The sequence below is a fragment of the Vipera ursinii genome, assembly GCF_947247035.1.
Source record: "Vipera ursinii genome assembly, chromosome: Z".
Classification (NCBI taxonomy): domain Eukaryota; kingdom Metazoa; phylum Chordata; class Lepidosauria; order Squamata; family Viperidae; genus Vipera; species Vipera ursinii.
Genome location: NC_139517.1, coordinates 10,370,624 through 10,386,120, shown reverse-complemented (window position 1 = coordinate 10,386,120; position 15,497 = coordinate 10,370,624). Strand labels below are relative to the sequence as shown.

Sequence of the window (15,497 nt, the reverse complement as noted above, 5' to 3'; positions counted from 1 at the left end):
CTGCAACTCCGAAGGCAGTTCATTCCAGAGTGTCAGCGCGCCCACAGAACGGAACCCTGAGGAGGCCAACTCTGTGGGAGCGAACCGGGCGAAGGGAGGTTGACAATGGCAGCAGTTTAATCTGCAAACAAATCAGTTTTCTACTTGTTATGAAATTTTAGTCTGATCGCTTGATTGTTGGTGAAGTGCTTCAAGAAGAATTCACATTTTTATTTCTTGCATTATATTCAGAATTGGGGGCATTATCAGAGTGGATAGAAAAATGAGTTTAAAGACACAAAGTAGTATACAGTGTTTTGAAATATCCATGACTTCCTAGTAGTTGTGAAGCGAATGTCCTTTCACATACAGAAATCTAGGTAGACAGATTGTTCATCATGTTGGGGGCTGATGTTTTTTACAGTATTGACATAAAGTATAACTAGTCATGTCTTGGTCAGGAAGATTACTTAAAAATGTTTCTTTGGAGAAAAGCCACCAGAAGACAAAGGAGACAGAAATATGTGAAACTAAGAATAAAGATGTATTTGTTTCATATAAATGTGGCAGGGCCCAGCAGACCTAGGTTTATATCTATCTATCTATCTATCTATCTATCTATCTATCTATCTATCTATCTATCTATCTATCCATCTATCTATCTATCTATCTATCTATCTATCTATCTATCTATCTATCATCTATCTATCTATCTATCTATCATCTATCTGTTGGATGAGAAATTGCCAGAGGTCCAACAGCTGCAAAGAAGTAAAAAATAAATGAGAAAGAACTGAGCAGAAAGTTGTGATGACAGTAGTGACTATCTTCAGTTCTGCTGTGATGCCTTTTGTGACCCTCATCGTCTACTGTCCAAGGAACAATCAAACACTGGGCACTATCTAACAAAATGAAATTCAATGGTGAAAAAAGTAAGGTTCTACATTTAGGCAGGAAAAATCAAATGCATAGGTATAGTATAGGTGGTACCTTGCTCAATAGTAGTAACTGTGAGAGGGATCTCGGAGTCTTAGTAGACAATCACTTCAATATGAGCCAGCAGTGTGCTGCAGCTGCCAAAAAAGCCAACACAGTGCTAGGCTGCATTAACAGAGGGATAGAATCAAGATCACGTGAAGTACTAATACCACTTTACAATGCCTTGGTAAGGCCACACCTGGAATACTGCATCCAGTTTTGGTCACCACGATGTAAAAAAGATGTCGAGACTCTAGAAAGAGTACAGAGAAGAGCAACAAAGATGATTGGGGGACTGGAGGCTAAAACATATAGGGAACGGTTGCTGGAAGTGGGTATGTGTAGTTTAATGAAGAGAAGAGTGAGGGGTGACATGACAGCAGTGTTCCAATATCTCAGGGGCTACCACAAAGAAGAGGGAGCCAAGCTATTCTCCAAAGCACCTGAAAGCAGGACAAGAAGCAACGGATGGAAACTAGTCAAGGAGAGAAGCAACCTAGAACTAAGGAGAAACTTCCTGACAGTTAGAACAATTAACCAGTGGAACAACCTGCCTCCAGAAGTGGTGAATGCTCCAACACTGAAGGTTTTTAAGAAGAGACTGGACAGCCATTTGCCTGAAATGGTATAAGGTTTCCTGCCTGAGCAGGGGGTTGGACTAGATGACCTCCAAGGTCCCTTCCAACATTATTATTATTGTTGTTATTATTATTATTATTATTATTATTATTATTATTATTATTATTATTATTATTATTATTATTATTATTATTATTATTATTATTATTATTATTATTTTATTATTATTATTATTATAAGGAGGTCATGGCAGGGTCCTGAAAAGAAATGAAGAATTTCTGGAAAGGAAAGTGACAGTTTAGGGGCTGAGGAATATAGGGTAAAGGAATTATGTGAGAAATAAATGAGATTGGAGAAGAGATCAAGAAGAGTTAATTTTATTTTTGTTCAATTTATGACCTACTTTTCTCCAGAAGCTCAAGAGAACAAAGTATTCCGTCCTCCATTTTTCCCTACAGAACTCTGCTAGATACATGAGTTTCCAAGTTTAACATCTTAACTCCTGCAGTGATGTCCCAATATCTTTTGAAAAGTCAAAACACGTAGTGTGCATAACATTTTTGTTTCATACGTTATGTACCATCTTTGCAAATCAAGACTATTTGGGCTATCACCACTTTTCTTAAAAGTATATTCTATTTTATTTATTTATTTATTTGATTTTATATACCGCTCTATTTCCGAAGGACTCAGGGAGGTTTACAGGGCGAATTAAACAATACAAATAAATACAATTAAAATAGAATTAAATTAAGACTAGCCCACAATTAAAACAAATTAAAATTTAAAATTTAAAATTAAATTAAAACACCCTGAGTCCAGGCCAGAAAGATCAAATAACCAAGTTTTCAGGTCCCGGCGAAACGAGCGAAGGTTCGGGGCAGTCCAAAGCTCCACCGGCAGTTCATTCCATAGGGCAGGCACGTCCACAGAGAATGCCCTCCCCCTTGGAATCACCCGCCGGCATTCCCTAACCGGCGGAACCCTAAGGAGGCCCTCCCTGTGGGAGCGCACAGGACAATGGGAGGCTGATGCTGGCAGCAGGTGCTCCCTGAGATAATCTGGACCCATGCCATTTAGGGCTTTATAGGTCGTCACCAGCACCTTGAATCTCTATTCTAAGAAGAAGATGAGCACCGGCCCCTAGAGTTGGAAATGACAAGCACGTATGTGCGGGGGAACCTTTACCTTTACCTTTTAAGAAGAAGATGTATGGAATCAGAACTCATATATCAAACACCATTTGAATCAATGCCAGTTCCATGAAATGAGTTCAATAAATAAATGTTAATTATAATTAGAATAGAATAGAATAGAATAGAATAGAATAGAATAGAATAGAATAGAATAGAATAGAGTAGAGTAGAGTAGAGTAGAGTAGAGTAGAGTAGAGTAGAGTAGAGTAGAGTAGAGTAGAATAGAATAGAATAGAATAGAATAGAATAGAATAGAATAGAATAGAATAGAATAGAATAGAATAGAATGGAATGGAATGGAATGGAATGGAATAGAGCTGGAAGGGACCTTGGAGGTCTTCTAGTCCAGCCCCTTGCTCAAGAAGGAGAACCTATATCATCTCAGACAAGTGACTGTCTAGTCTCTTCTTAAAAATCTCCAGTGATGGAGTACTCACGATTTCTAGAGGCAAGCTGTTCCACTGGTTAATTGTCCTCACTGTCAAGAAGTTTCTCCTTAATTTCAGGTTGCTTCTCTAATCACTTTCCAACTATTGTTTCTCCTCCTTCCCTCTGGTGCTTTGGAGAATAATTTGACCCCCTCTTCTTTGTGGCAGCCCCTCAAATACTGGAATACTGTGATCGTGTCTCCCTTATTTCTTCTTTTCTTTAGACTAGTCAAACCCAAGTTCCACAGCCATTTTTCATATGTTTTAGTTTCAGGCCTTTGATCATCTTAGTTGCTCTTTTCTGATTTTTTTCCCCAAACTCTCAACATCTTTTTTGTGATACGGTGACCATAATTGGCTGCACTATTCCAGGTGTGGTCTTACTAGGGTTTTATAAAGCAGTACTAATACTTTGCGTGATCTTGATTCTATGCCTCTGTTTGTACAACCCAGGATTGTGTTAGCTTTTTTGGTTGCTGCTGCACACTGCTGGCTCATAGTCAAGTGATCGTACACTAGGACTCCAAGGTCCCTCTCACAGTTACTGTTTTTGAGCCAGGTCTTGCCCAATCTGTACTTGTACCTTTGATTTTTTTTCCCTGCCTAAATGTGAAACTTTGCTTTTCTCCACATTGAAACTCATTTTGTTGGATAGGGTCCATTGTTCAAGTTTGTCAAGATCTTTTTGGATCCTGAGTTTGTCTTCTGGGGTGTTGGCTACTCCTGCCAGTTTGGTGTCATCTGCAGATCTGATGAGTTCCCCTTTGTTCTGTACCAGCCTGCTACCGGCCCTGCAGCAAAAGCAGGGACAACCCCTTTACAAACGGCAAGAGGCTGGAATAAAGCATGCCAAATTTATTCACATAAAACAGAGCAAGACAAGACACGAACCAAGAAACAGGAGCTTTAAGAAACAGGAACTATCCAAGCGATTGCCTTCAGCAAACCAGCCCTCCCACACATTCCCTTTATATAGAGTTCAGGGCGTGGCTTCTCTCTGCCTCCTTCTGAGGAGCCCCATTGCCTTCCTCTGTTTACTCCTAATTGACTGCCTCCTGCGTCGGGTGTCCTTGAACAGGGCCAGCTGTGGGTCATCTTCATCCACGCTGTCAGGCTCACACAGCTGGGTCTCTGTGGTGACCAAGTGGGAGGGGCCTGGCTGAGGGCTCTCATCAGCAAGATCTTCAACCCCCTCAGCAAGGTCTTCAATACCCCCCTCCTCCTCTGAGTCGTCCGACCCAACTGCCGAACCCACAGGCTGACCCTGAATCACAACACCCTTCAATTCCCTCATCTAAGCCATCTATGAAGATATTGAAGAGTCCTGGGCCTAAGACGGAACCTTGTGGTACCCTGCTGCTTACTTCTTTCCATGTGGATGTAGTGCCATTGAGGACTACTTGTTGAGTATGGTTTGCCAGTCACCTGGTGGTGATGTTATCATTCCACCCTTTTCTACTTACCAAGGAGTAGGTTGTAGTCTACTTTATCAAATGCCTTACTGAGATCTAAGTATACTACGTCCACAGCATTTCACTGGTCTACTAGTTTAGTCACTTTATTGAAGAATGAAATAAGATTGATTTGGCATGAACTGGTTTTAACAAACCCATTCTGGCTACTGGTTATGATTTTCTAGTTGTTTGCAGATCTGTTTTTTGATTATCTTTTCTAGGATCTTCCCAGATATTGATCTTATACTGATTGGTCTGTAGTTTCCTGGGTCCATTTTCCCCCCCTTTCTTGCAGATGGGAACCACATCGTCCCTTTTCCAGTCCTCAGGTACTTCCCTGGCACTCCAGGATTTATGAAAGATGTGGTGCAATGGTTTTGAGATAACATCTGCCAGCTCCTTCAGAACTCTGGGGTGTAATCTGTGGGTCCAGGTCCACTGGACTTGTGTTTAGCTATATCTGTGTGCAGGTATTTTTATGGGTCTGCTATTTTAACTCCTGATAATTACAACCAGTGTTATCAATGGTGAGGAACACTAAATATCGAAGTTGTAATGTGTTAAGAATAATATGGTGGTTCTCCTTCCTTAATGTAAAGGGTAGTGCATACAAGCATAAAGGAAATAAAGGAAAAGCTCAAAAAATAAAATGATACAAGAAAAATATAAACCATCATCATCATCATTGTCATCATGTTTATTAAATTCTGAAAGATTTAAAGGCCATCCCAAATGCAAAGAGGATAGGAGCCAATTATGCATCTGGGCCAGCATATTGCACAATGTGGAGCAATCAATGAAAAATGAGCACCTCACTTCTGCCCTTTGTGATTGTGGTGACATTCAGACAACAATACACGTGTATGCCTGCCCTTTGTGTCCTGATCAGTGCACATTTGAGGACCTCATGGTAGCATGACAGAACACAAGGTTGCTAGATTCTGGGTGAGAGCTGCTTAACTCATATTGTACATACTTGTACATATTTTAAATTGTATTGTACATATTTTAATATTGTATTTGATATTTTAAATTGTATTGTACATATTTTAATATTGTATTTGATATTTTAAATTGTATGTAATATAGTGTGCCTTATTTTAATTGTGATGCATCTGACACGAATAAAGAAACAAACTAATGAGAAAGCTTGCTTTTTGGCCTAAACCCCTTTCCCTTTCCTTAGGTGCAGCATCTTTAATGGATTCTCTCAATATTCATCTGGATATGTAAAATCAGGTCAGAGAACATGATGTACTTATGCATCAACATATGTTTCTGGATAAGCAACATCTCACAAGATAAATTACCAATAGCCAATTTCATATTTAAACCACGAGACTTTCAATGTTCTAAGTACATGCTTGCATCATCAGACTGGTGGGAAGAAGTAAAAATGAAGTCCTCTTGGTTTGAGCTTGATTTCTTATGATTTCAGGGATGAGTTTTGTTGGCAACAGCATAGAAGAAATGTAACATTACTTTTTGCATTATTTAAAATTTCTCAGTCTAGTGTACAGTCTGGGATATGAAACAGGTTCAACACTCATTAGTTTCTTGAGATCATCCAAGGATGGCTAGAAGTAGCAAACCACTTCTGAAAAATCTTGGCAAGAAAATGGCAGGGACTAGTCCAAGCAGTCATCAGGAGTCCAAAACTGACTCTCAAAGGTGCCTCTCCTTAAAAAAAAGTCTTAGTGCTGCCACCTGCCATTCTAAAAGTTACCTTTGTGGTTCATCAAGGTCACTCTGATTTCTGGTACCTGCAGATACACGTCATTGCAATTTTCTCGGAAGTGGTTTGCCATTTCCTTTTCCCTAGGGATGAGAAAATGTGATTGTCCCAAAGTCAATCAGCTGGATTTGTGTTTAAGGTAGGCCTAGAATTCACCATCTCTTGGGTTCTACTCTAGTGTCTTTAACCACTGCACTAAACTGTTTAAAAATAGAGGTCTGATCAACACTTGTTCCAACAGCTTGCATTTCACTCTCAACTCCCCAAAGACAACTCCCCAAATGGGCACAATGATTGTGGAAATGGGATGATTTCCATGTTAGTCCAGAACAACTGGAAAATTGCGAACAAGAAATGGACAGATTTGTCCATCACTCTCATTGATGTCAAAATTATTACTTCCGAGTAAGTAGTTTAAAGATTAGAGCCCAAGAGGCTACCTAGTTGTCTTGAAGACTCATCTCCAAGGTCAATTATTTATTTCGGCAACTGTTTCTAATTGGGGGCATCACTTGTCACTTAATCTCTCAAGATATAAACAAAAGCTGGTATCCCAAAGGCTTTGATAAAGAGTTAATTACTTTTTTTGTTAATGCTTGAACTGTGAGCAATATTGCAAGGTAAGAAGAAGGATGAAGGTTTGGCACATTAATTTGTTCCTTTTCTCTGAAGGAGAACTTTGGTTTTTCTTCTCTAAAAAAACAATCTGCTTTTGAGATTGTCTGAAGTTTGAGCGAAGGAATGATCCATATCAATGGTGAAGTTTGGGAATAAAAAACTCCGTTCCAGGTATGGGCTTTCAAGAAAGGAGACTGGTAGTTACGTCTTGATTTTAATTCTAGCTGGAGTAGCCATGAAGAGGTCTATCTGTGAACTCCGTATACCAGAGTAAATGTTTATTTACCTATAAGATTTTATGCCACAGGATGAGATGCATGGTTCTTTATTCTTTTCAGCTTCACAATATAATTTTTGAGACAGTTTAGATTATGACTGACCCGAAAATCATCCAAGTAGAACCTTATAGCTGTCCAGATTTGATCTGGTTCCTGTATTTCATATTTTCTCTCTCCATCACTTTCTGTCTATCTATTATTCATCTATTTTATCTATTATCTAATACCTACAGTATATATCTTATGTATCATATCATCTATCTATCTATCTATCTATCTATCTATCTATCTATCTATCTATCTATCTATCTATCTATCTATCTATCTACCTACCTACCTACCTACCTACCTACCTACCTACCTACCTATCTATCTATCTATCTATCTATCTATCTATCTATCTATCTATCTATCTATCTATCTATCTATCTATCTATAATAATCTATCATTTTTATCTTCTCTCTTTCTCTCTCATTTGCCATGTCCTTTATAAATTACCTTTTTTCTGAGAGCTCGAAAATATTTCTAACATTTATTTATAAATTCATTACACGTTTATCCCACCTTTATTTTTGGTAAACTCAAGATGGTGTAGGCACTTAACGCTCCCACTTTCTCTTTACTCCACAACAACAACCCTATGAATTAGGTTGGGATGAGAAAGAGGGACTGACCAAAAGTACCCAACTATTTTTCATGCCTAACAGAGGAAGAGAACCCATGGTCTCTTCTTGTTTTATAGCCCAGCATCTCAAAATGGATTTCCCTCCAGCAACAGCCTAGTGAGGTGCATTGGGCTCAGAGAAAAAGCAAGGACTCCAGGTTGCCAATGAGCTCTTTATTGAATGGGGAGCAGGTCCCACATTTTAACTGCTATGTTCTCATATTGGTCATGATGAATTTTCTTATATGGGGCTTAACCTGATATTACTGGGATGTTTCTGATCCATAGATATTGAGCTCTTCTTCTTGTGAAGAAAACATTTTCCAAGAAAGGAAATGGGGAGCAAGTTCCACATTTTAACTGCTATGTTCTCATATTGGTCATGATGGATTTTCTTATATGGGGCTTAACCTGATATTACTGGGATGTTTCTGATCCATAGATATTGAGCTCTTCTTCTTGTGAAGAAAACATTTTCCAAGAAAGGAATCCAGACAAGAACTAAAGGAGGGCAAATTTCAGAAACAACTTCACACTAGTGCATCAAAAACTCTGCTCTTTTTCTCCATGAGTTATGATGGAATCCACATACTGTATATAAGTTTTTGTCCTTTGATGGAAGCATTGGATCTTATGGTTGCCCTTATAGAAGTTAGCCATTTGCTCCATTCTGGGATAGAAGATAAAGTGAGATTAGATAGATAGATAGATAGGTATGTATGTAGGTAGGTAGGTAGGGAGAGAGAGAGAGAGAGAGAGAGAGAGAGACAGACAGACAGACAGACAGACAGACAGACAGACAGACAGACAGACAGACAGACAGACAGACAGACAGACTTGTCCTAAGGGCTATTCTCATAAAATGGTCTTGATTTGTGCATGGATCCTGAAAAGCTTAGGTCTGCCCATTCCATAATACTACCCTTCTCTGTGGTAGAAGAAACCAGATACATAAATGCTAATATAGAAAATGCCTCTAAACAATCATAAACTCTTTATATTGTCTAGAAACTATAGATGATGTGGAGAACAAATTATGGCAAAGGGAACGTTTTCATATTAAAGACCTGGCTGATTTAATGTAATGTAATTAAAACAGAAATGCAAATTCAGTTCAATCCAGCTTAGTTGATGCTCTGGGGTCCTGATTCTGTCTTCGCCTTGACCCCATCTACATTTCAGAATGCTAGCCAGATGGTCATGGGCTATCAGTGATTCTCTAAACATTGTGTATGAGAAGATCAGAACGGTTCATGTTGGAGATTAGAAATCCACATGATTCATTACTCAACCTGAGGAAAAGGGTCCCGCTTTGCTCTGTCTTAAGTTGATGGAGACTCACACAGATAAACATGATCAGCAGGCAGCATAATTGTATAACTGACTTCCCCACTTTATCTCCATCTGCCATGGTTAGATTGATGAAGAAATTATGGTCAGAGCGGCACAATGCAAGTGAAAGTGGGAAAAACATGATGATGATGGTATCACGATAGCTGAACTCAACTCAGCTTTACAGTCGGTGATCAAGAGAAAAGAAGGGAGGGACACTGATGATTATACATTGTCTTACAGATTGTAAGGTCACCGATTTGCAGATGGGATGATGCACGATTTGTATAGCTCCACAGAGTTTCTGATCTGACTACCACCATGGGTATGGAGCTTATTTAATATCTACAAGAGCTAAAATGAAACATTTTGTTTTCAAATATCATATTCCAAGAATGGAATTTGTAAAGAAGAATTTCCTTTCTAGTTTCTGCTGATGTCCCCAAAGTCACAAAACATGTCATTTTCTCGTCTTCCAGGTCTACTCACGGCCCTCAATGATTCTACTGTTACAGAGTTTATCTTCTTGGGTCATTCCAATTCTCGGCCGATCCAGCTCCTTCTCTTTGTATTAGTCTTGGCTGCTTATACAATATGTCTGGTGGGCAACCTCCTTATTGTAGTGACAGTGCATGGAGAACCCCACCTCTCTCAGTCACCCATGTACTTCTTCCTGGCCAACTTGTCTCTCTTTGATATTACTTTGGGCTCACTGGCTACACCCAAGCTTTTAACAGATTTAGTGAGCTGCAGCAGGACCATCAGCTTTGTGGGTTGTATGATCCAGATCTTCTTTATTCACTTAATTGGGGGCTCTGAGATGCTCCTTGTAACCCTCATGGCTTACGACCGTTACATGGCCATCTGCCACCCTTTGACCTACATGAACAGGATGAACCGTCCACATTGCATCAGACTTCTTGCCCTCTGTTGGGCTGGAGGCCTCATTCACACTACCATCCAGATGTTTTTGCTTCTCCAGCTCCCATTTTGTGGACCAAACACTCTGGACAATTTTCATTGTGACCTCCCACAGGTGATTAAGCTGGCTTGTGTAGACACTTATGTCACTGAGCTGCTGGTTGTGGCCAACAGTGGCCTACTTTCCCTTGTGTGCTTCCTTGCCTTGCTTGCTTCCTACAGTATCATTGTCAGCAGCCTTCGAGGCCACTTCAAGGAGAGTGGAGGCAAAGCCCTGGCTACCTGCAGCTCCCACCTCATTGTGGTCTTCATCAGTTTTGTGCCTTGCATCTTTGTTTATTTAGTGCCTTTCTCCAGGTCTCACACAGACAAGGTGGCTTCTGTGTTCTACACCCTAATCGTACCTTCTGTCAACCCACTCATATACACCCTGAGGAACCGAGACATGAGTAATGCAATGAGGAAGTTAAAGAAGAGGTGCCCTTTCTTACCTTCTTCTGGGAACACGGAACGAGTATGAGTTGTTTTGGTCCACTCTTGGTCCAAATTCTATTTGCCTGTTATTTTCTTCTCTGGTTCCCATTCATGTAGGTGACAGTTGCACCTGATCTTCAAGTCAGTACTGAATTCATAGCTTGGTAGACAACATACGGAGACATTCTTTGGACAAAAGAGACAGTGGCCATTGTAGCACGATGTAGACAATACACTTTTAACCTGGAAAATGTTATTCATACAAGTGTTTTCATCATTCCTTCCTAGACAGGTTGAACATTTTCCTCTATTATTGAATGTTCTCTTGTATTGAATCCTGTTATTTCTCAACTGGAAAAAAGAATACATTGGCAAGTGGAATAACCATGTGGTAAATGGAATGGAATAAATGGAATAACCCATGTGATTTGTGTTGTCAGAAGGACTCACATAAGGCAAGTTCAAATTTAATTCAGCTGTAGAGAGGAATTTTAATTAAAACACAACTGACAAATGGCAATCCTGTCCCTACTTGGATTGTGAGCTGTCCACGGTTGTCTGCTCGGATGGGCAGCTATAGAAATAAAACAAAGAAACAAATAATTGTAGACATACAGTGAAGGAGAGTTCAGCAACATTTTTGGAAAATGCTTTCTTTACCCATTGTTTGAACTGTTAGGGAGTTTTTCATAAGTTTGACTAGAAAAAAATCTTATATTTCTGTATTGATTCCTTAAAAATAAAACTTATCTGATTTTCCTGTGTTTCTGTTGAGTCAGTTCCCAGATTGCAACTGTAACTTTCCTAACAATGTTGTTGAGGTAGGTATACTACAGGACATTTGTATTGTGACAGTGGAAATAGGTACTTCAATATTACCACAACTGATTCTTTGATACAATACATCTTTGCACTACTACAAAGGGAAGGGGGATGTTGAAATGTCTGTGAGAAAACCTAATTTTCATTCGACTTCATTATTCCAGTGCTAATTTTTCTCCGATTCATGTCCCTATAACTTGTGTTTGTTGTATAATATTAAGAGATATACATGTTTTTCCTGTGCACGATATAAGAAGTATCATCTGAAAAACTGCACATGAAGTCAACGAGTTTGAAAAGAGGTCCATGAACATCTAGAAAGGGCAGGAGACAGGAAAGGGAAGTAAAATACCCTTGATATAAGGGCTTAAGGGACAGAGTCTCCCTTGTAATGTAATCATGCTTCATTAAGCTGACTTTGTAATAATGCCGCTTGGGGGGGGGGTGTGAAAGCCCTAACAAGCAGGCATATACATAGAATGAAGGCTACTGCTAAGCTTGTAAGCCGCCCTGAGTCTTCGGAGAAGGGCGGGATATAAATGGAATTTAAAAAAAAACATAGCAGGACCAGATGGTTGAGACCTCTTTATTGATGGTGGATCAGAACCATTGAGAGACCCTCAGCAAATCAGACTTCCCCTAAGTCTCCTTCTTTTAAATGTGACAGCAGGAGAAATGATTTGCTAGAATGTCAGAATGTAACAAACACACCTATTGGATCCAGATTTTGCACTCCAGTCAGAAGCATCAAGGCATTTCCAGGTGGAAATGATTAGATGGTGATATCACCATTGCCTTGGAGACGCCCAGCTGGGGGCTCCTTTCATGTCCCCAGAAGGAGCTTGGCGAGTGAAAGACAAGAGCTCAATCCCACCCCATGGCCGGAGTCTCAAATGCAGGCTTGCCAGCCTAGTGCCCAGCATTTCAACAACTCGAACCACTGTGCTAAGATAAGACAACCTTGTCATTTATTTATTTTTACTGTGGGCACCCTGGCACACATTAAAAATGAAATTTTGTTGCCTGCTCTCAAAAGCGTGCATATACACAACACACAAATAAACATGCTATATACATACATAGGTATATACCTACACCCTTACATATAAATACATATACATATTAATGACTGTCCATCTTGGATACATAGCGGAAAGAGGAAACTTGAAAGTTCACAAGGTTGATTACTGTATGGGACAAAACTGTGACTGAATCTGGATGCTCTGCTTCAGATACTACGAAGCCTCCTCCCAGAAGGTAACAAGGAAAAGAGGTTGTGAAGAGGATGTGTAGTGTCCCAGATAATCTTAGGGATCATGCTCAAGCAACGCTTAAGTGCTATGTCCTGGATGGAAGGGAGGGAACTGCCAATAATCTTTTCAGCTATCCTCACCACTCTCTGCACCGCCTTCCTGTCTGATACAGTAACACTTCCAAACCAGACTGCAATGCAATATGAGAGGATCCTTTCCATCGTCCCTCTATAGAAAGTGGTAAGGACAGGGGAAGGAAAATGTACTTTTCTCACGTGATGTAAAAAATGCAGGCACTGCTGTGCCCCTTTCATCAGTGTCTTGCTCCTTACTGGATCAAATTACTGCTCAGTGTAGTGATAGATTCTCAAAACAGCCCAACTTTAAGCATCTCTCACCTGGACATAAAGTGATTTGTATTAATGAAATAAAAGTGTTGCATATACAAGGGAGTGGTCCAATCCCTGTCTTGCTGTGCTGCAATTGCACCCTTATTAGACACTCACCAAGCATACAGGACAATTGGAGGAGAAGTAAAACTAATTGGAGGAGAAGATTGGTGGAGACAGACTTCCCAAAATTTATCCCAATGTGTCTCCCATTCATAGCCTTGAAGTATGAATGGATGAATTCATAATTACAGTAGTCCTTGACCTATGACACCATTGGGACCAGAATTTCCATTACTAAGCAAGACAGTTGTTAAGCAAATTCTGCTCTCACCATGGGTTTTTCTCGTCAAAGGCCAATTTGGAAGGTCTCAAATAGTGATCACATGATCCCAGGATTCTTCAACCAGCATTGCAAATATATACTGGCTAAGCATGTGAACCTTGATCACATGACTGTGGGGATGCTGCAACAATCATAAGGATTACTTGTAAGACATTTTTTCAGTGCTGCTATAACTTTGAACATTTGCTAACCAAATAGCTGTAAGTTGAAGGCTATCTGTATATTACACAGACAGGCAGTTCTTTTTTTTTAAAGGACTTTTAAGAGCACAGATCACTTACCTTCCACATTACTGGCCTAACTGCTCACAATGCCAGACTGAACTGGAAAAGAGAAATTAAGAAAAAGAAAGTTGACTAAATTACTCAGAAAGCTGGGAGAATTTAGCTCCTTTCAAACATGTCTGTCTTCTTTGACTTTTTTTTTTTTTTGCCGGCTCCAAAGATGGCGGACGTGCTGGGGAGAGCTCCGTAACCCCCAGTGGTAAGGCGTCCCCCCAGGAGCCCCCCAGGGATGTCAACAGACCCCTGGGGTGGGGTCAGAAGTTGGGCAGCTGAGTTGGGCAATGTGCCGTCCGCTGCCGCCCCGAATCAGCTGTAGGGGTGCCGGGACATCTCCGCCCCACCGCCTGGGCCGTTGGCGGCCGTTTTAAATGGGGCCAACATCCTCGCTCTGCCTCAGCCGCCTGATCTACTCTGGGCGGTGGCGGTGTCTCCGAAGGATCAAAGGAGACGCCGCAGATCATCTGTGAGGCGGAGGCGGCGAAAGCGAAAGCGAGGACAACAACAGCGGCGGTGGGAGCGCTCCAAGCCCAAAGCCGATCATCTTCCCCAGGGGGCTTGAAACAGCGGTGGCGGTGGCGGTGACATCTTCGGCCCACCCCCTGAGCCGCTGCGGCTGTACAGCCAGCTGAAGTGAGGCCGACGCCTCCGCTCTACCTCGGCTCCCTGGCCCGCTCCCGGGCAGCGGCGGCGTCTCCGAGGATCAGAGGAGGCGCCGCGGATCAGCTGGGCAGTGGAAGAGGCGGCAGCGGAGACGACGGCGGCCGGGACTGCTTCTCCAGGCCCAGTCGATCGCCTCCCAGGGGCCTTGACAGCGGCGGTAGCACTGGCGGCGTGGCATCTCCGGCCTGCCCCCTGAGCCGCTGCTGCCGTTGCAACCATCCTGAGCGGGGCCGGAGTTGCTGTTCTGCCTCGGCTGCCTAATCTGCTCCCGGATAGCGGCGGCGTCTCCGAGGGATCAAGGAGACGCCGCAGACCAGCTGTACGATGGTAGCGGCAGCAACGAAGACGCGGGCGGTGAGACAGCTTCTCTGGGCCCCGGTCGACCGTCCTCCGAGGGGCCTTGACAGAGGCGCTAGCAGCAGCGGTGTGGCATCTCCGGCCCGCCCCCTGAACCGATGCAGTCATCTTGAGTGGGGCCGGTGCCTTGTTCTTCCTCGACCACCTTGGGCTGCTCCTAGGCGGCGGTGCCTCCAAAAGATCCACACCAAAGGAGACGCTGGGCAATGGAGGCGACGGCGGCGTGGGCCACAGCAGCAGCGAAAGCTTCTCCAGGCCCCGGCCGACCACTCTCACCAGGATCCTTCGACGCCGGCAAAAATGGACACGGCATAGCGTCTCCGGCCTGCACTCTGAGCCGTTTGCAGCCGCCCCGAATGGGTGCCAACGACTCCTCTATGCCCTGTACGGCGGAAGCGGTGGCAACGAAGGCGAGGGCGGCGGTGACAGCCTCTCCGGGCCCGGTCGACCGTTTTTGCCCAGGGGCCTTTGACAGCAGCGGTAGCAGCGGCGGCGAGGCATCTACGGCCCACACCCTGAGCCACCTCTTCGAGGCACCTTGAACGGAGACGGCAACAGCAGAGACATGACACCAGGGACTCCCATACCTCTGGGAGGCCACGCTCCGGACGGTCCCCAACCAATAGGGGCCTATGGAGCTGCGGCCGGGAACAACGCCCAGAGGATCAGGGAGGAAACTGTTTGGGCGGCTGAACCACCAAAGCTGACGCCAGTTAATGAATCCCTCCACCTTGCCTTCTGCCCACTCT

General features: G+C 42.5%; 2 protein-coding genes across 2 annotated transcripts in view; one reads left to right on the top strand and one right to left on the bottom strand.

The window, feature by feature from the left end:
• Positions 1-15,497, bottom strand: part of LOC310649375 (uncharacterized protein) — a 403,049-nt gene that overhangs the window by 89,268 nt on the left and 298,284 nt on the right. The gene's annotated exons all lie outside the window — the stretch shown is intronic.
• On the top strand, positions 9,700-10,683 carry LOC310649970 (olfactory receptor 4Q3-like; the record flags this gene model as incomplete). Its single annotated transcript, XM_083378802.1, has 1 exon — positions 9,700-10,683. The coding sequence occupies one exon, from the start codon at positions 9,700-9,702 to the stop codon at positions 10,681-10,683; it is 984 nt and encodes a 327-aa protein (XP_083234928.1).